At 36.7% G+C, this 21,691-nt stretch overlaps 1 protein-coding gene across 9 annotated transcripts in view; it reads right to left on the bottom strand.

Moving 5' to 3' along the window:
- Positions 1–21,691, bottom strand: part of INVS (inversin) — a 95,649-nt gene that overhangs the window by 71,305 nt on the left and 2,653 nt on the right. For 6 of the 9 annotated variants that reach the window (XM_027678968.1, XM_027678927.1, XM_027678944.1 and 3 more), the window contains exons 2-3: positions 19,857–20,026; positions 13,703–13,869 (exon numbers count right to left, since the gene is read on the bottom strand). In XM_027678968.1, the coding sequence (XP_027534769.1) occupies positions 13,703–13,869; positions 19,857–19,962 (273 nt within the window). In that variant the 5' untranslated portion in view covers positions 19,963–20,026. Of the gene's footprint in view, positions 1–13,702; positions 13,870–15,094; positions 15,282–16,756; positions 17,379–17,578; positions 17,855–19,856; positions 20,027–21,691 lie in introns of those variants that run through there. The other 3 variants (XM_027678987.1, XM_027678977.1, XM_027678996.1) reach the window with 3 other exon arrangements.

The raw sequence follows: 21,691 nt of genomic DNA, 5'->3' as shown, positions 1-21,691 counted from the left end.
ACAAAATCTCTGAGTTGAAGTTATGCATCAATAGTTTTTTTAGCCTTAAGTACTCAGTTAAGATTTTTTTTGGTACAGGATCACTTTATCTACTCATTCTGGGTAAATTTATAATTTTCATAATCTAATGCAAATGATTTCATTCATTGATAGCAGCCTGAAAAATTATTGCTATGGAAGAAGACTTAGGAAAGATCGGAAAAAGTGAAAATGGGTAAGTCATCAGCCCAGAAATTCTTCCAAACTTTACTCACAAAAGTATATGGTGAATTCAATAGATGAAAATAAAGTAATTCTACCAGCTGGCTGTACAGATATTTAAGATATCATTCCATATGCCATGCAGAATTAGTTCCTTTCCACTGAGAAACACAACACAAGCAGAGCTTCTCAATGTTCTGCCACCATGGTTTGCACTTGATTCATATTTGCAAAATCTTTAAGAAAATCACAGAGGCTGGAGACATTTCTTATTATTTTCAATGAAATTTCAAATTCAAATTTCAAGCACTTGAGATCAAGACTGCTCAATGGAAGCAGTAGGATGATAATACAGTATATATTTTAGGCCTGACAATAGCCTCCTTGGATTATTTTAAGTACAGAAAACATGGTAGAAAAAGGTACAAAGACAAATGGAGGAAAAGGGGAGAGTTAGCAGAACAAGAAGTGGAAGAGAGATGCAGAGAAGTGAAATTACATCATGCTTGAAAATGAGAGGGAATAGTTTGTACAATGAAAATACATCAATTAGGTTAATGAAAATAGCTGTGACATTGCTGGAGGAAAAGAGAAAGAAAACATCACCAATACTGATGTTTGAGCTAGACAAATAAGGGAAGAAAATGGGGAAACCACAGATCACTGCCATGACAAGGAAGTTGCCTGGGAAAAAATACAGGGCAAGGATTTTAGTAGCGAGAATCTTAGTAGCATGTGCAGGTAAAGCTCTGGAAATTAAGATACTGAATTATTCATGCTTTTTATCACAATGAATAAAACTTAAGACAGAACTTTGTAAAAAAGATTTTTGCAGAAGAATGGACAGATTTTCAATCAGCTAAAAACATAATTTAAAAAAATTCTAATAATAAACAGGCCTGGGCTTATTTTTATTACCAGCTCATTTTATCACAGTGTGTCTATACAGTAGACTATAACACAGTGTAGAAATACTGGGTCAGCTTCATGGATACTGAAGCCAACCAGGCCACAGCAGCATAGTACTTCTCTTGTAGCTCAGCAATCTCAGCTCTCTTCAACACACTTAAAGCTGCAAGAGCAATCTATGATGTCAGTTCTTCATCTGCCCTTCCTGTAGCTCACAGCAGAAGATTAAATGTGCTTAAACCAGACTACATAGACTCAAAAACAAATATCAAGATCATAAACTCAGAGTTGGGGAAGCAATGAAATAAAACAGAGAAAAATGAGTCAGGAAAACTGGATTATGAGAAAATAAATGACAGAGGTACAATAGCTGTCAGATAACTAATTGCAAACCCAAAAATTATTCAACACAATGAATATAGACTCTCACACAAAGATGAGAAGGCAGTCAATCTCAAAGGGGAGAAAAACATGCTTTCTGACACATAAGCCATTGAAATGTGGTAACAGACAATCTGTTCAAGAGTTCTGCTTCTGGAATACTTACATCACTGTACTAATCTGCAAAGATAAACTCAAGATTAAGGATAGGCTTGCCAGTATTTACAGCAGACCACCAGCAAAAACAATGTCGTGAGTCCAAATAATCATCAATAAGTGCTACAGAAGAGAGGGCAGCAGCAGGGGGATCAATCCAAACTGAAATATCAAGAGTAAAACCACTAGTTCAGAATAAATGATCTAACACAGAAAAAAACCCAAAAAAACTATGAGATTTAAAGTATCTACAAGCCCAAAGGAAAAAAAATAAAAAGAAGAAAAATATAAAATTGTCTTTTCTTTACATAGCTGATATAAAAAAAAGAGCTCTTTTCCCCCCTCTAAAAACTTTGCTGTTTCCAGGTCATCAACAATTAAGGATGCTAGCTCCTGGTAAGAGTGGTCAGTACATGGGTAACTATGGCCAAGTACTACAGATCTGAGGGAAAATGTGTTATTTAGAGAAAGGGAATACTGGTATGGTTACAGTTAAGAATTCTTTGAAGAGACTGACAAAATAAGATGACAAATAAAGAAACCACTATTTTAGTACTACTAATATCTTAAAAAATATATTGGTACTATTGAACTGACAAATCTTTACAACAAAATATTAAAATAAAATATTCAGTTTCCTCACAGCTTCTACTAATTGATTCCTTCCATCGGTGGATGTTTTCCTCTCTCATGTCATAACCTTTTGCATTTATATTCCCCACCTGAGTAGTTAACTGGCTTTTTCTCAAGACATAAAACCAGTCTGATTTGGTATAATGCTGCCAAATCTGTTTCACGCAAATTCTGCCCGTCTCAGAGAGAAAGCGAGAGTGTGCACATCACACATCTTCATTAATTAGTAAGATACATAATTAAACAAGAAAGGGTTAAAGTGTATGTTGGCCTATTCCACTTTTCTATTACTTTTTAAAAAGCTTTCATATGTCTTCTTCCTTGTTTCTGAAAGCTAACCATTCCTTCTTCCTTTCAGGAAGGCTGACATTTGACAGCTTAACATAGCTGACAGGGTTACCCAACAGCTCACCCTCCCTATTCTCAATCCAATTAGACCTCTAATCCTCCAGATGAAAGGCCCAACTACTCACGTTCCTCATGACAACGACAGCTATTGATTATTTGTCACTACAGCTAACACCTTCTCTGTCGAGGCCACTCTGACAGAAGCAAACCTACCAAATTAGACAGCACTTTATCTGCCCTGGAGGCCAAATGGCACAACAAGTAAAGGCTAATAAATGGTATAAAAATGAACAAATCATAACATTATGACAGGTTGATCGTTGCCAGCAGCTTCACAGCTCAAGCTTGATGCTCTGTTAGACCTGTTCCTTCTCTTTTCTCTTCCACTCTGCACCAACTTTGACTGAATTAAAGGCCAGAACAATTAAGGCATTTGACCAGCAAAGATAAGCTAGGATAGAAGTATCACCAAGGGACACGAATGTCAATAGCAGACTACCGTTTGTCAATAAAAACATTCCAGAGATGCAAATGCTCATGACTCTGCTCTCCACTAGGCTGTACTGACTCCCTTTGTACCGAGCTCTTCTCAGGCCCTGGCAGAAATTCTGGGAAAATTAACCCCAGAAAACCAAGCCTGAGCTGGGAAACATGAGGCAAGGATTTGCATCACTGAAAAAGGAATCCCAATACCAAGCTATGACAGAGAGATGTAAACGTTGTTATTCCATTTAATATGCACAATTTTTTCTTTCTTTTTAGCAGATTGATATAAACCAGGACCATGTAATTTGAATTTATTACTATAAATTTGCTTCAGTTGTTTCTCAAGGAAAAAGAAATCCTCTTCCTAGAATAATATGCAGTATCTAGTGACATAGGACCTCACAAGTCACATCACTCTGAGGCAAACTGAAAAGCAGCAATAACATTTATTATTCTTAGAGCAGTACTACCCAGAACCAGAAACAACAAGATCAGAGGCACAGTCCCTAAACTGAGTCTGTTTATTACAACAAATGACAGACGGGAACACTAAAAAGCCACCAAAGTAAAACACCACAACCATAGGAACATTGTTAAGATCAGGCAATCAAAAGAATAATGTAAGAATACGCAAGTTATTTAAACAGTTATAAAGCAATTAGCATTGCCTACCATAATTAATTAGCTGATTTCTCAACTATGCCAAGAGAAATATATTTTCCAGCAAGGAATTCCTACATTTCTGAAAATTGCTTACTAACAAAAAAATAATACCAAATCAAATTACATGAAAACTTAAACTTAATTTAAGCTGTTTTAGTTAAAGACATAAAACATGAATAGGCCTGTGCTGGTGACTGCTGATGGTCCAGTGTTCTTGAGAGCTGTTTAGGTTTTCCAGGATTAAAAACTCTCTTATTGTTTATATTACAAACCTCCTACTTGTCCTAGGTTATACTCACTACTATAGTCTGTTCTTATTTAGCAGATTCTCATTCTTTTTAACACGTACCTTGATTAAAGAGAAATGGAATACATATGACCCTGAGATGAGCTCAGTTGGTCAGAGTATGGTGCTAATAACACCAAGGTTGTGGGTTTGATCCCTGTACGGGCCATACAGGGCCCATAAGAGTTGGGCCTTAAGAGCTGGTAGCCTTGGTGATCCTTGTGGGTCCCTTCCAACTCAGAATATTCTGTGATATGTAATTTTGTGATATAATCATTCTCCCAATTTGATTTTATTTTACCTAGTTCATTATTCTCATTTGGGTTTTTTTCTCCTTTTTTCCTTTGAAGAGCTTTTGTTAAAAACAAAAACCAAAACCAACGAACAATGTTATGCTAGAGCTCTAGCTGGTGCCAAAGAGTGAAGAAAAATTACTGTTCTTAACGTCTAATCATATCAGCAAAATCTGTAAATGCCTTTAAGATTTAGACTTACCAACCCAATGAGTTGTCTACCCTGTTATTATTCCTGAGTTTTCTGCTTCGAGACTTATTTATAATATTTGGTTTATGATCACTATTCTTGATAAGTGAGAATCTTTTCCACTATAACAGGTCAGAATCAGAAATTATATACCACTATATTTTTCAAGTTGTGTTCCAGATGTGCCTCCCTAAGAATCATATCTGAACATCCCTTATACAGAGCAAGAACTAATCCATTCATCTTCACAAAAACCTTAAATCTATTTATTCTTTGTTCTGCTTTTAAATTAGGTTTGCAAATCTCACAAGTAAAACAAAATCCTGCAAAATATGGATGCTACAATGATGGCTGCCAGTCATCAACTGCCCCAGACAACTCGAGATCAACACTTCTTCATGTCAAAGAGCAGGCATTATACTTAGTCCATTCCTTTCCATGCAAATACACTCTACTGTGTAGAATCTAAGTAGTCCACAAACACTTCTGCTGCAAACCCTCTCTTTAAACAACCCCATCCACCTTCAGCTTTTGCTTCTACTATTCTAAATGGGGAAAAATACTATTTTGCTATTACGAATGGAAGTAGGTAAAAGCATTCTGTCTACAGCAGGCTATACAGCAAACCTGACAGATATTCATAGAATAATGCATTTTAGTGCCTCAGTGAGCTTTATTTGTTTTTTTTCACAATCCAATCCTACTCAAAGACAATAACAGACGCTATATTTTTTGGTAAGCCATGCTTTAAATCCTTTGATGCGTAAAATGTCTGCTGGAAAGTAGCTATAGTTAGGGAGGCAGTCACAAATTGCAAGCAATATTTTCAAACATGTTTTACTAGAGTAAGTTAGTTTAGTAACCAACAGTTACTAAAATAATTAAAAAGTTAATTTTACAAGTGCTATAGGCTATATACATTCATACCATCTTTATCAGTGAACTCTGTATAGAGACAGAGTTTGATCTTTAGCTACTCTGGAATTTTGATCTTGAAGTCAAAAGAACTGCTTTGGCATGTAAATTTTTGCATAACCTTGTCTTAAAATGTGATTTCGTGCTAACATAAAACCAGTTAGATTCAGATGCCTTAGTATCTGCTGTGCAACTGAAATCTGACATGTATAACCATATTTCCACAATTTTATCTTCTGCAGAATTTTAACCCACAGTTTGACAGTAGACAGACGATTGCTGAATACCTTATGATTACAGGGACTTAACACAACGAGGAACCAACAATATGCACGTTCTTGCCTTGTTACAAGGCATGAGAAGGTGTGCAAGATGAAAACATATTGCCTGAATACATGAGAATCACATATTGGTCTTGCAAAGCAGTGCCCAAATTAAGCTCTCTGTGCCAACAAAACTTTTGTCAAGCTTTCTGTTTCAATGATGCTGCTCCATACTGTAACTGACTTGGAAAGTCTTTCCTCTCCTTCACATCTGTGATGCCCTAATGAATCAAGATGCAGAATTTCTGCAGTTGAAGAATATACAAGACAGTGTTCTGACCATTCTCATAATATCTAGTGTTGCTTGATTTCCCAGAACCTTTTCAGACCAATAATTTCTCTCTTTAGCTACATGCAAGAGAGCTTATCTAACACTGATCTCCACAAGATGCTTCTATCATGTAGTATTTCTTGTGTACAATCATGTTCCAAGCCACCCTGAACATTTCAGTGTGGAAATGGTGAAATTTAAGATGCTTTGGAGCTACATTGCAGTGCTGAGTTTCATAAGAGGAGACTAATACTTTGATTGCAAGATCACATTTTCATATTTAACTATTTTGTTCTGAATCAAGACAGGTCAATGCAGAGGCAAATGGAAGTATTAATGAAATCTAAAGAACAGTCAAAAGCAGAATTAGGAGAGACATATGGGATCCTGAAAGAGAGTCACAGCTGCTACTTATCACACAGAAAAAACCAACTTCCAAAGGGTTCTCCTCCTTCCTGAACTCAAATAGGACTCTGCTACATTCTTGCCTAAGGTTTTGAGAATATTTTTCATTTTGTCAATGTTCATTTAGGAAATTCCAGCCTTGCAAATCCTCTGTTTTATTATTCTTTCTCAGCAGTGATAGCACATCTTTCTCAGGGACTATACTGTGAATCAGATCTCTGTAGCAATGTGAGTTCTTAAACTTTTCCTGTAGCTATTTTTCAAGCATTTCAATAGGACTTACAGCACAGACCAATGGTAGTATCAAGACAAGCAATAGCAAAAAGCATTTGGAAGCATGAGGACTTGCGCCAAACAGTCAAAAAATTAATTGTTATTTTGTAGAGTTCATTCTCTGTCAACTCACTGACCGGTGAGCAGTTCCACAGTTCTGAAAAGGGGTCAGAGGAAGGCCATGAATGGGACTAACACTTTGGTAGCCAGATCAGGTTATTTGTAATGTAACACACAAATCACATGCAAGAAGCTGTGCCTTCTGCCCTTGAGCATCCTCAGGCTGTATTCACTAGAGAAAACTCTTTGTCCAGGAAAGTTAAGAAAACATTTGTATCATGGCTACTGTCGGTAGCATAATTAAACACAGAGGAAACTATAGTCCCACACGTAAAAAAGTCACCTCTTCTGGCTAGCTGGCAAACATTCCTGTTTTACACCTTGGTTTGTTCTGATTTTTCATATTTAATCAAATTGTATGTTCACACGACAGTCACAGAACGAATGTAAAGCTCATTCACATTTCATGAAACCACATGCATAGAATTAATATTGATCATTATGAGCTCTCACTTAAGAGGGAATGTCACAAAAGGTCATTGGCCTGAGGGAAAAAAGAACATGAACTGACCACCATTGTCTCTGAAAGGTACCCTGATTATTTATTTTCATTATATAGATTGGGAAAGAAAGTTAGAAGCACTTGTGCTCTTTTATGCAGATCAAATAAACCTTATGAAATATTTGAGAGACCACAGGTCTGGGAAACACATCTTGAAAAAGGTAGCGAGGAAAAAATGCATAAGCTTGCTCCCTGGCAAGTTAATTCAAGAGGTTTTAATACAAATATCTTTTCCTTGCTCAATAAAGGGGAAATAACATTCTGGTTTTGGGGCTCTTGAACTATCCTGATTGTAATCATTAGATAAGACTTGGGAATAAACTTTCATAAAATAAATGAACTAAAGACTACCTTCTGTTTCTAATTTTCTACCATGTCGTATGCTTGCCACAGCCTGTCTTTTCTTATTTTCCCCTTTACCTTCATGGTTACTGTTGAATATACAGGAACTACCATTTTTTCTAGATTAAGAAAAATTGAAGATAATTTAAAATATACTCTCCTACTTTACACAGAATTCCTAACTGCATCCTGGATATGTACTGTTATTCATCAACAACCAAGTCAGCAAATAAATAACATAAGCTACACAATATTTAATGCATCTAATGTCACATTTTCCCACTGGGGTTGTATTAATCTTCCTGAAGCCAACATTAATATCTTCCTGACAGTTAAGCATCCTGATAGATTATTTTAAGTGCATATTATTAGAATCCAACAAAAAAAAACCCAGAATTTTTTCTTCTGTCCTTATTAACACTTCAGGTATTCAGAGCAATTCAGGTAGATTACAGCACAGAGTAAACAGATTGCAAGTGAGCAACCTCTGCGAGAAATTCTGAAAGAAGCAGGCATGCTTTTTTTTCCCCTTAAATTAAACTGGAATTACTTAATGAAAGATAAATGACAAAACATATACAGGTACTTTGGGTACGTAGAAACATTTCCGTTCACAAGCATCACATGTGGGTGTTCAAACAAGCTGCAATTTAGCACTATAAGCAAATTGCTACCAGAATGCTTACAAGTGGAAATGAACGCCTGTTGTTACGCTGTAATCCCAGTACTTATATCTGTCTCCACAGTATGTTTATTTCACAATAATCTAAGTTATACCAGTTTAAACAACCTGTACCCATATAGTACTGCAATTGCTCAGTGTGAAATCACTGGCAAATTATGTTAATGATTCTACTTCTGTTGCAATCAGTCACTGTTTCAGCTCCCAGTAAATTACATCTGTATTCAGGAAGTCACAACCATCCTCTGAAACTCCCATGGCAATCTTCACAGGGCACTCCTGCAATAATTTGTATAATTTTCTGGTGGGTTTGGATTTTTGGGGTCTTTTTAGTTTGATTGCATTTTAATTTAAATTTTCTGAAGTTAATTACTTGACCTCTCCTTCTTGTGTTTTTTTTTAGTTTTTTTTTGAAAGGGTGTGCACCCTTTCAAAATTGCTCGGGAGACCTGTCCACTTGAAAAAGGAGACTAAAACAGTGGAACAGAAGAAAATCCAAAAAGAAAAGCCAAGAAACTTCATTTACATGGCCTTCTGCCTACAAAGACAGAAGCATCTCCATCAAAAGGCTGATGACAGAAAATCATGTCAAGGACAATTGGAAAATAATGAATTGCTAAAAAATGTATGCCTTGGGTGAGGTTAATTTGTCACAATTTAGGCAATGACAATGTGAAAACCTACATCAGTAAGATGCCTAAAAGGAATAAGCAAGTCGGTGTGCCCTAAGGTACTCATCTCTAGGATGAATGGACTGCACCACCAAGTGCATTAATATCCTAAGCTTTACTTCTGGTAAATAGCCCAGAATGTCACTAACGAAGTCTGAGACAGAGAGATTATAAGAACTTTTTGTTGAGATGAGAACAGATGAGAACCTGACAATTCTTCAAGTAACTACTGCTTTGTACACATGCTCCAGTGACAAAAGCCATTTGAGTGAAGCATGGCGAGACAAGGATGACACAGCAACTTTGTGTTTCCTTAAGTTTCCTCATTAACTGGTAAATATGACCTGGTTATTAAAACTGCACTAGAGCAGGGTACTGAAATCAGACTGCCTTCAGTTCTTACCTGTGTTGAAACCCCTGGAACTGAAAGAACATTAATAGCACAGGTCAGTCTGCCTAGCTGTGCTATCAAAAATATTTTTGGTAGAGAATACAAGAATACTCAGGAGGAGATCAACTACACAAAGTAACAACTTAAGTAACAACAACTTAACAACCTAAAGTAAGAACATAACTACTTAAAAAAGAGCTAGAGGTGCTACCAGGAAAAGATGAAGGATTAAGGAACTAAGGTGAAACTATTATGTCAGATGATATTTTGTATGACCATATGGGTCATGCTGAAATCTTTACCTATAATTTAGGAAGAACCCTGTATTATCAAAAAATAAGAATTTGCATTTTGAACACTGGATGTGATTGTTCGCATTATGAAGGAGTGGAAGAAATGCTTTTACAACATAAACTCCTTATGCAAACAGTAATAACAAACATAATGGAAACAAAAGCGGTCTGCTATCCTGCAGAAAATAGCTAGAAGTATAACACTTGCAGTGAGGTGGAAGCTAAAATATAATGGAGAGCTGGTATGTACATACGTGTTTACACATACTCACCAAGGTTTGTAACTCATATAGGTGTAGTCAGAAGGTAGTTATGCAAGTATTAATGGAATGATGTTACAGTTAAGTCCTATCCAACCAGAAACACATCCTAGAGAAGAAAGGCAATTGGAGTTCTAATTCATTTTACTTAATAGTGATGATTTATGACTGAATTTAGGTCAATGTCACATTTCTGAATGTTTGTTCTATTACAGGGATCAAAAAAACCCACAAGCTATTTTACTAGGACTTTAAGACATGAACTGACAGTTCTCTTACAGTGAATTCTCCAGACAGAAAAATGGGAATAGTTTCATCTCATCCTGCAGAGAATGAAACCAATTTTTCTTATGATAACCAGGATTATAATGGGAGAGACACCATCTTGAATCCAAATACACAAATTAAGACATTCAGCTTCCTTCAGTCCACGATGGCTAAATCACTGTTTCTGTTTGGCATTAGAAGAGCATCTTCTCACAAATTCTTTGTCTCCAAGACAGTTCTGTGGCTCTAAAAGACAGCAGAGACCATTTTTTGTCAAATCAACTGCAAGACTGTTTCAGAAGAACGAGTGCAAAGGGACATGAAAAGGGAGTCTGTAGAATGATGATTTAAACAGTCTCAAATATTCCGGCATCAAACTCTAGCCCTCAGGATGTATGTCTGCTGCGGTTTGATGAGTAAGGTGATCCAAAAGCCCTCCCAAGAGATAGCAAAAAATGGCAAAAGTAATCGTAGTATCTAGAGAGGAAAATTCTGACTCAGGAAACCTTACTTCATTTTACCTCCATCTTCTTTATTTAACAATATCTGTGGGGAAAGGAGCATCATCTCTTTCCTGTCCTCTTTGCTGGTTGCATGTAAAGGTCTGTAAATCTTAACTTCTCTCTCCAAAGAAAATGAAAAATAGGATGCAATTTAGGAATCTGAATCTCCAAGAACTGTCATTCTAAACAACTCATGCTTGTGACTACAAATTAATGGACATTTATAAAGTCATGTGAATCTGTTTTTGATGAAGTGACAGTGACTGACCAACAAGCTTGAACAAACAAAATCTATACAGTGGCCCTGATAAATAAATAGATTCATGATTAACCAACACTGACAAAGCAACCTGGAAATCGGTGTTCTCGGTATGTTCTTTTTCTATCTGAAAGTCAACTTTCAATATTGGTTACTGAGGAATTTTTCTTTTACTTTGGGGAAAAAAAAAAAAGAATATAAAACAATAGTATCAGTGAGAAATAAGAAGAATACAAAACATTATTTAAACAGCCAAAACTGCATGAAACATGAAGTTGCTTTGAATTTTAACTTTATACATCTTTCAGAATGCATTCATGACAGAAATGTAGATCTTAAAATGTTAATATGGAAAGACTAAAGACAAAATTTTACACACATGAAATGTTAATTTCATAAGCTGACATCAATAGCAAGTAACTGCTCAGAAGACACAGAACACAATTTTAAAGGACAGCTAAGTGAGGCAAATGAAAAGCAGCCACAAGGGCTGTTTCCTGACCACTTTACGCCCCCCAGCACTACAATGCTACAAGCGCTTACCTGACTACGGGGTGAATCACGTCTACGTAGTACATTACACAAGTAAGTGTGTGGCTACATAAAATCTACTGCTAAAACAGCATGTACCTACTTTTTCATCTGCACTGTCAACTGAAAACACAGCTAAGAAGGGTCCAAGTATCCCATGGTACAAAAGCAACCTTCAGGATTGCAGCAAGGCATAAAGGAAATGGAGAGCACATGCCGAGGCAAAATATCTCTTGCCTTGAACTGCTGCAATACAAATACCCACAATATGAACAGTCAGACGAAGATTTAAGAAAGAATTTATATTGTTTTAACATACTAAAATGTATTTTAAAAACGTGGGGAAAAAAGTAATTTTTAAGATTAAGTTTTTAATATGATTAAAATGTTCATGTGTCTATCACATCATAAAATCAAAAAGCCTGTATGAACACCAGGCAAGTATAGTACGTTACAGCAATTTCTTAAGTCTCTGACATTGTCATGTTTATGAAATACCTATCTTTGAAACAACAACATTCACACTAAGCTGGTTACTTAGAAACATGAAGTCAACCCTGGTACACCGGAAACAAGGTTACGATGATGACTGAAATATTTGATCAGGGTGTAGTGGTATGTAACCAAGTAGATGAATTTGCCCATTTCAAGTCAACTACAACCTACTGTAGCTAATAATGATGTCAGCCAAGCAATCCTGTGCATTACTATACACATTTCAAGAATGCATTCATGCTAGTTTTTAATAGTTAACGTTTTTACCTAAGGAATTTGTAAACTTAAAATATTAGATGAACTCTTCATTTCTCAATAACTGATGCAGTAACACAGACCACACAGTCCCTATGGACTCCCATGCAAGTGTACCTGGAGAATATCACCTTATTATTATCTTCCCAAGTGGTTCTCTATTTAATTGTTTCTTTATGATTATGAACAGGTGACAAGATACTATAAATCAAAATGGTTTGCTATGAAAATCATGGCAGGCACTCTAACTGGTACCAAACGACACAGCTTACACAGCCAAAACAACTTTAATTTTTAAGCAGTTACAGTTCTAAACATACTATAAAAAGTAAAATAGTAAATAAAAGCCTGTTCCTTTTAGTTTGAATTTTTAACCTTCTCTGTGTAGTTTTTTTCACAGTTTATGAACTCAAATGTCTTGGTCAGCTAGACAACTCCCTTTTTTTTTTATCTTGTCCCATCAGCAGTTTCTCATTCTCCAATTACTGTGGACACTTCCCCTAGCCCTAAACAAACACAAAATTTCTTGCAGCTCTGAAGCTATACTTTAAATGACCTTTTATTTTGTTGTTGAATACTTCCTTTAACACTTCTTCGGTAGAACAATGTAACTGAACAGTGTTATAGACTGAGATTGTAGAAGGAAAAACAGACAGTAATGTATTTCCCTCCTGGACCTCAAAATGATTTGGTATTCCATATCCTGAGATATGACATATCCATACCCCGAGAATATACAAATTCTCAAACATAACACTAATAATTAACAGTCTTTGGCCTTATATCCACTGAATTAATGGTAAAATCCTAAGGACTATCACAGTGTACAAAATTTAGTCTTTACTTAGAACTAGCTATCCCAAAATAGACAAGGACTGTTTTTCCTAGAACGTACAAATTCTTATAACAGCAATGCCTTATACTGTCTCTGCAGACAGCTACAAATACACTGAGTAAACCCACTAAAAAATAACAAATAACTCTCCAGAGATTTACTGATGAACTGACTGCAAACCCTATTCTCAGTCCCCCTGCATTGCTGGTTGGGGGATGAGGTAGAGAATTCAGGAGTGAAGTTAGGCCCTGGAAGAAGGAAGGAGAATGGGGAAGATGTTTTTAAGATTTGGGTTTATATCTCATTATGCTACTCTGATTTGATTGGTAAGAAATTGAATTCATCTTTCTCGATTTTGTTTTGCCCATGGCAGTAACTGGTGAGGGATCTCTCCCTACCCTTATCTCAGTCCATGAGTCTTTTATTAATTTTCTCTCCCTTGTTCAGCTGAGGAGGGGAGGGACAGAGTGGCTTTGCTGGGTACCAGCCAGGGTCAATCCACCTCATACCTGTTGTGAAAACCATAAGTTTATACAATGGCTGAGCACTTGTAAGGAAATTACCTTTTGTGCAGCAAGATGGAGAGCAGTTCTTCGGCTACGATCAGCTCTATTAACATCGGCTCCAGCCTTCAGTAAAGCCTCTGCGCAGTCCAGCCTGTCAGCCAATACACAGTACATAAGCGGAGTTCTTCCAAATTGGTCCTCTTTATCTTTCAGCTCAGAGTTTCCTAAAAGACAAAACCAAACCAAAAGCTCACTTCAAACAGTTAAGTCTATTAGTATCTAACTAAAAATAGTACTTTTTTATTAAAAAGGTAGATTATTATAATATGATTAGGAGGTATCTTATTATAATATGAACAGGGTGAACAAAACAATGGAGTATATGACAAACTCAAAGTTACCGACATTTACAGAACACTTCAAAAATGTATTTATAGAAGAAAGTACATTCAGAAAACATTAGTGCCATAAATACACATACTACCAGTAACATTCTGCAGTGGCATAATCATAAATAATTTTTAAATAATTACACAGATCTTGGCTGCAAAGACTAGTTTAAAAAATATCAACAGCACATAAACCAAACAGTCCTTCTGAAACTTGTAAACACTGTAACTAAAAGAAGCTTTGAAGCCTACTCACAGCAATGTTTATTTTAAAAGCATAAATGTCAATATTACATCAATACCATTATTTACTTCAGGGTGTCTTACAGTATGGAAACTACTAAAATACTTTGCAAGCTTTCTTGAAATGATAAGATTAGTATGCAGTAATTAAGCTGAATAAGAAGTCTGACATCCTATTAAAAAAAAAATCAAAACACCATTCTTATTCACAGACACAAAAAAAATTCCAAAAGAGTCACTTTCATTATAAAGTTTCATATTTCTATCAAGTCACCACATGAAGTTAAAGATGCTAGTCTTTTATACTTATCTACATATCCAGTAATTGTACTCTTAATTATCATTTCTATTGATTCACCCAGCAGAAGAATCAAGCAGATTAAAAATGAATCAAGGGGACTATCAAGAATTAAAATTCATTCCCTACCAAACAAGCCTCTAACAAGAAACACTGTTAAGTAGGATACTGCCAGTTATGACGATCATTTACTTGCTCACTCCATTTCTTAGTTCCTTAAAACTAGAGTGAGTACCATGTCAATTGCATGATTCACTCTATAACACTTTCTCTTGCCTTGAAATTGTGTTTTGCATTGAGAAAATTCCTTTTGCTCTGCAAAAAGCAGCTTAAGAACATTTCTGAACTCCTCTGTGATGTAGATATAGAAAAATCTTTTTTGTTCTTTACCCATTGTGTTGTCTTCTGTGACTGTCACTTCCCCTTGACAATCCACTAGTTTCACTAGTTTTATAACTAATTTTCATGCCTCTAGCAAATGACTTTAAAAAAAAAAGAAGAACAAAGACTTTCACTGACCTGAATCTACCTTCCTCAGACATAGGCTGTTTTTTGATCACCTTTTTGCTTTTTAATATCCACCTTCACATTGCTGTTTAGCCTGCTCACTTCCCTTTTGCTCCCCTAGACTTTTTCTTTTGCTAAGTGCTTTTGCATTCACTTCACACCGCAAGCATGGAGTTTGCTCTTCACACTCATTTTTAGATTCCTCATAGGAAGTGCTTTCATTTTTGTTAATTCCATGCTCATTAGGAAATAATTCAAAATACAACATTGAATTAAACAGGGGAATCCAAAATTCTTTATTTTCCCTAATTTGTGAAAACATTTGCTAGACTGTCATTTCACAGTATTACAATTTCATTGCAAACCAGATGCAGTTTCAAGATAATTCTTTCTTCTACTATTAAAAAAAAGTATTTAAAAAGTTGTATGTACCTTTTGTGAAGCTGTCTTACACCTTAGTATTTAGGCTAACAATAAGAGCTTTTTCCATTCAACAGAGCACAGTAAAGAAACATCAAAACTGGTTATGACCAACCCTGCAGCCCTGTGCACCAACATACAGATACTGAGGTCCTCCAAAGCATAATTTAACATGTCACTGCTCCCAGCCAACAAGAGAGTTTCTCTAATTAGCTAAGTAAAGTCAGGTCCTCTTCCCGTATTAGCTTGATGTGGTAATTTAGACATCACTAAAGCACATTTCACTGTTCAGTGTTAACATAACCTCAATAGTGTCTTAAATTTGTTGAAACTGAAGGGACTTGCACACTCAAATATATTTTTAAGAGAAATACGCTAACATTCATTTCTCCCAATAAGACACATGCACCTGGTTTATGCTCAGATAACATTGGTTCTTAAATCCGCAATGCGCAAAAACAGTACCTCTCCCTCAAATTCCAGTTCCCTTTCTATTATATAATGTCAGAGAATATATATAAAAATGTAGAGACTAAAAGAAAGAAATGGATAAGGTCAAGACAAGCAAAAATGGCCTAAAGCTCAACTGCAACCCAACTATGTAGAGCGACAAACATCTATTTTCATTTACAGCTCCCATAAAGTGATGTAGCTGATGACAAGGAGTTTCCATGACTGTACACAGTCTGAATGAAAAATGAGCAAGACCTTCAAAACTTGCTGCTAGTAGTTTGCCTTGCAAATGCTCCTGCATTGGTTTTTAAGGTAAAGAAACTATTTTCAGCTAGCAGTAGGTTTTTTCTTGTTTATTATTCCTTTTGCTTACAATACTCTGTAAGGCCCTTAGAATCGTGAAAATCCTATGGGTATTTCCCTAAAAGGGTGTCTGTGCTCTCAGGCTAAGAGACAAGACAAGGACTAAGAGCCACTGTATCACTATCAGGTGCTAAAGGGGACTAAGTTTATGAAATACACTAAACACAACACCTTTTGGACTTCACAGCTTCAGTAAATTATTATTTTCTGCAATCAAGAAAGCCCAGGTAGCCTTCAAAAGTTTAGGTACATATTAGTGCACACAAAATGTGCTTCACATACCTGACTAAGAAAGGAATTTCGCTTGATCCCTCCCTTTTCAGAATCAATGCCCTCACCCCACCAGAATATGCATTCCATAAGATTGTTGCCAACTGAGGTCACGAACACCACGGAATCAAGTGGCCCAATTGCAAAATTTAACTCTCATATTAATACCTCATCACTTTCTCACACTCTATGTGAGCAATCATATCAGAGAAAGGGCAGCAGGACGATGTGAACTCTGCCTAATTATTAAAAGACAGACCACCTCTTGTTACTTGCAAGAATCTTGCTTTCTCCAATATCTGATTTGAGTTTTATTCAACCTCCCACATCGCAGAACAGGGAAGACAGAAGCAGAGAGGAGAATCGAACAATAGCATGCAACTGCATATTTGTAACCCATAATTTAGTTAACATTTACAATGAAACACCACATCAGAGATTTAGAAGCATTTGTGTGCAAGCAATGCATGATAAGGGTTTTAGAATGAGGAGACACTTCAGTATAATGACTATTATAAACATAATTGTGTTCTTATAAACAATTAAAACAATTAGAGGCATCTTCCCAAAACTCTACATAAAAGTGTCAAATGCAAAATGATCCTCCAAACACAAAATTAACTTTTGCTCTCTTTTTGCCTAGGATTAAAATCACACAGATGGGTTTTAATACTGAAGAACTGTTAATTAAAGACATGTTTGGTGTTGTATAAAATACAGGAAAGAAAATACTGTGAGCATTCCCCAAAGCCTAAGAACATACAATTCTAAAACAATGTGATACAGTATGAGATAACTCATGCAATGCATACAATTAGCACACTTTTGTTAGAATATTGGTTATACAATTAACACTTGGCATGTACTGTACTTTACAGCATTTAACCCATAGGCTGTTTAGAAAGTCCTGCAATTTAGCACTAGCAGTGGTTAACATATAGAGACACTTTGTTCCAAAGCCCCCTTTCTCTAACTAAATTTTCTGCTTACCTTTGATTCTGTCTGTGCCTCTTTCTGGCACAGGATGTCAAAAGGAACACAGCATCTGGAACACCCTGTATTATTTCAAGCACCTGTTCCTTTAATATTCATCCATACTCATAATTATATCCAAATAGAACGTACATGTTTGTATACAGTCACACACGCTCCATCAAGCTACAGATGGGAGAAAAATCGCGAAACAGGTTAGAGGGGCTGCTCTAAGAGATTGCTTAGCCAGCCTCTATGCCTCTCCTATGTTAGTAACGGAATAGGGAAAGCACAAAGAAGAAAGCAATAGTGAATCTAGGGGTTAAAAAATGCTCCCTTAAAGAAAGTCAGACTTTACGTTGCTGCATATACCACTAGCTACATAACCAAGATGCAAAGCTTGGCTCTGTTAGGAAAATGTTGTTAAGGCATCCAGCATATACAGCACACCAAACACTGAAGTACTGTCCTGAATTAGTTGCTGCTGCTAAGTGCAGTCATGAAATTCAGTGAATAGCACCAATTGCTCAATTTGCTTCTGGCATCAAGTTATACTTCCAACAGTGACTGGTAAACAGCTAAAAATATTACTCTGATGCATTCTTCTTCTGCTAGGCAATACTTTTTACTTTTTTTTGGTCCTGTTCTGGCAAAAGTAAGGTCTGTGTCATATCCTGTCAAAACACAGCAAAGTAGAAAAGCCAAATTTTGCTATTTTAGCAAAGGCTGTAAGGATTCCGCAGTTTTCTCTCCCATGTAAAAATTAAACAGAGCATTTTTATTTTGTTGCTGCATGATCATCATTAAAAGAATAGTGATTTCCTTATCTGGTTCTAATGGCTGTTTTGTGATATATTTGACAAAATGTACCAGCAACACTTTTTCCTTTGTGTTTTGAAAAATACATCTTTTGGCTGTGAGATTAATAAAAACACACCAAAGTTAGCAAAAACTCTTTGTTGCTTTGATTGTTAGCCAAAATTTGAAAGCTCAGATTTTTCTCCACCTCCACATGCAGGCAGAAGGTTTTTTTAAAAACCCAGGTATTTAAAGCTACTTCGTAGTTAAATCCCACAGATTTCTAGAAGCATCTCCATATCAACTGCTCATCTGCTGTTTATAAAATGTTCTATAAAAGAACGAAGAGATAGCATTAAATGCAAACAGTATATGTTTGAGCCATTATATGACAAAATAAAGTTGAAGGCCCAACTCCACCAGTGGAGCTTCTATACAATCAGTTCCCTCAAATTTGTCCATGTTTGAGTCAAATCACTTCCAGTTACCTTATGAGAAAATTAGATAGACCTTGTAAAGGAGAACTGCTTACTGCTTTCTACACTGCTTAGATGAAGATCCACACAGTTTACTGTCATGTCTTCAACACAGGTGAGCAGAAGATACATAAAGAAATTTGACTCTGGTTTAATGCAATTACCATTAAATCCTTAACACCCATTAAAACTGACAGCTAATTGCATAAACATAGACTAAGTTTCTTATTATTGCACTGTCCTTTGCCCTTACTAAGCTCAAGGAATAGCATTTTCCAAAAAAGGCCGAACAAATAAAATTTCTACAGTATTGACTGGAAATGCATTTAATCAGAAACTCTGAAAAAATCAAAGTCTCCATCTATCACAAGGCAGCCTTCCAATTATAATCAACTGTTTTTGGAACACCAAATATATACTGCTTTTGAAAATTACTAACATGAAATGTCATACCATTCCTAGACAGGAAAGGCAAAATCCTGGGCTTTTTAATGGAGAGGAATTTCTTTTTACTTCAGATTCAGTAGGACTAGACTCTACCTTTACTTTGACTTGAGAAATACTGTCAGTCTATCAGAATCAAAGTAATGCATACAGCTGGCTCGTTTTGTTCAGAAATACTATGCATTGACAAGACTTCATTAACTATAATAAATTATCTATAAACACAAGTTAATCAAATTTTCCACAAAAGCAATTCCAAAAATAAGGATTTGCAGCCAAAATATTTTGGCACAAAGCACTTCTCCAGAATTTCAAATTCCCTGAAAGAGGAGTCCTGAATAACTCTTCTGGTTGTATCACTTACCTACTTTCTATTTTACTTCACACAGAAGTACCAGTCAAAGGCAAGAGGTAATAAAAAGTAAGAAAAATTAGTCATATTTTCAGGACTACATTTATTCTAGAAATACATATAATCAAGAAATAAAAACATATCTTAAAGATCAGAGCAGCAAGTCAAACCCCAAAAAGTTTCAGTTTTAAAGTAATCCAAATGCATCTACAATGAAAACAATTACCTGCTATTAGCTTTTGGAGGGTACTCTTATCTCCATTAACAGCAGCAGCATGCACTTCAGATGCTAAGGAAGAACCACTGAAGAGGCAGTTTGCTGAAATATTCATACTCTTTCAAGGTATTACCATAGGTCAGATCTGCACCACCAACATTTTTTGTAGGAATTCAGTTCTAGAAAAAAACCAAAACTGCAACAATGAAACAGAATTAATTTCACAAGGAGTCATTAAAATGACTGTGGATTAAATCTACCTCCAGTCAAAATTCACCAGAAAAAAAAAAGCCAACGTTAAGAAGATACATATATTGTAGTTTCCTTGTCTTAAACATAAATTTCAGTCAATAAGCTTTGCAAAAGTCTGCAAATAGGGTAGTGTTTATCTACAAACCCAACACACCATTCTTCAGAGTGTTGGCATGCACACTTCAATTCAGTACCCATTCAAGTCTGTTATCAAGTATCAACTTGTTATACTCCTCCAGTATAGAATCACAGAATATCCTGACTTGGAAGTTGGGATCATCAAAGTCCAGCTCCTGGCCCTGCACAGGGACAGCCCCAAGAATCACACCATGTGCCAGAGAGTATTGTCCAAATGCTTCTTAAACTCTGTCAACTTGGGTGCTGTGACCACTTCCCTGGGAAGCCTGTTCCAGTGCCCAACCACCCTTTGGGTGAAACATCTCTTTCTAATATCCAACCTAAACCTCCCCTAACACAACTTCAGGCCATTCCCTTGGGTCTTGTCACTGGTCACCAGAGAGATCAGTGCCTGCCCTCCCTCTTCCCCTCACAAGGAAGTTGTAGAATGCAATGACGTCTCCCCTCAGTCTTCTCTTCTCCAGGCTGAACACACCAAGCAACCTCAACCACTCCTCATACGGCTTCCCTTCAAGGCCCTTCACCATCTTTGTTGCCCTCCTTTGGACGCTAACAGCTTCATGTCTTTCTTATATCGTGATGCCCAAAATTGCACACAATATTCAAGGTGAGGCCGCACCAGTGCAGAGCAGAGTGGGACAATCAGCTCCCTCGACTGGCTGGCGATGCTTTGCCTGATGCCCCCCAGGACACGGTTGGCCCTCCTGGCTACCAGGGCATTGCTGACTCATATTCAACCTGGTATCGACCAGGACTCCACAGGTCCCTTTCCATTGCACTGCTTTCTAGCATCTCATTCCCCAATCTGTACATACATCCAGGGTTGCCTTGTCCCAGGTGCAGAGTCCTGCATTTGCCCTTGTTGAACTTTATATGGTTGGTGACTGCTCAGTCCTCTAATTTGTTGAGATCTCTCTGCAGGACCTCCCTGCCTTTGAAAGAGTCAACAGCTCCTCCCAGTTTAGTATCGTCAGCAAACCTTGTTTAATATTCCTTTGAGTCTTGCATCTAAGTCATTAATGAAGATGTTGAAGAGCACTGGGCTGAGGATGGAGCCCTGTGGAGCCCCACTAGTGACAGCTCACCAGCCTGATGTTACCCCACTAATTATAACCCTTTACGCTGACCCGTGACCCAATTGCTCACCCACCTCATGATGTGTTTATCCAGCTGTGTGCTGGACATTTTATCCAGAAGGATCCTGTGAGAGACAGTACTGAAAGCTTAACTGAAATCCAAATTAAGATTACATGAGCTGGCTTCCCTTGGTCAACTAGGTGGGTTACCTTGTCATAAAAGGAAATTAAGTTTGACAAGCAGGACTTTCCTCTTGCAGATCTGTGCTGGCTGTGATTGACAACTGCATTGTCCTTCAGGTGTTTTTCAATAACTGCCAGAATAATTTCTTTATAATTTTACCAGTCACTGACGTGAGACTGACAGGCCTGTAGTTT

This window comes from Neopelma chrysocephalum, unplaced genomic scaffold (assembly GCF_003984885.1).
Source record: "Neopelma chrysocephalum unplaced genomic scaffold, ASM398488v2 Primary Assembly neopelma1_22b, whole genome shotgun sequence".
Taxonomy (NCBI): domain Eukaryota; kingdom Metazoa; phylum Chordata; class Aves; order Passeriformes; family Pipridae; genus Neopelma; species Neopelma chrysocephalum.
Note: the sequence above shows the minus strand (reverse complement) of the source record. Positions and strands in the feature narration are given on the sequence as shown.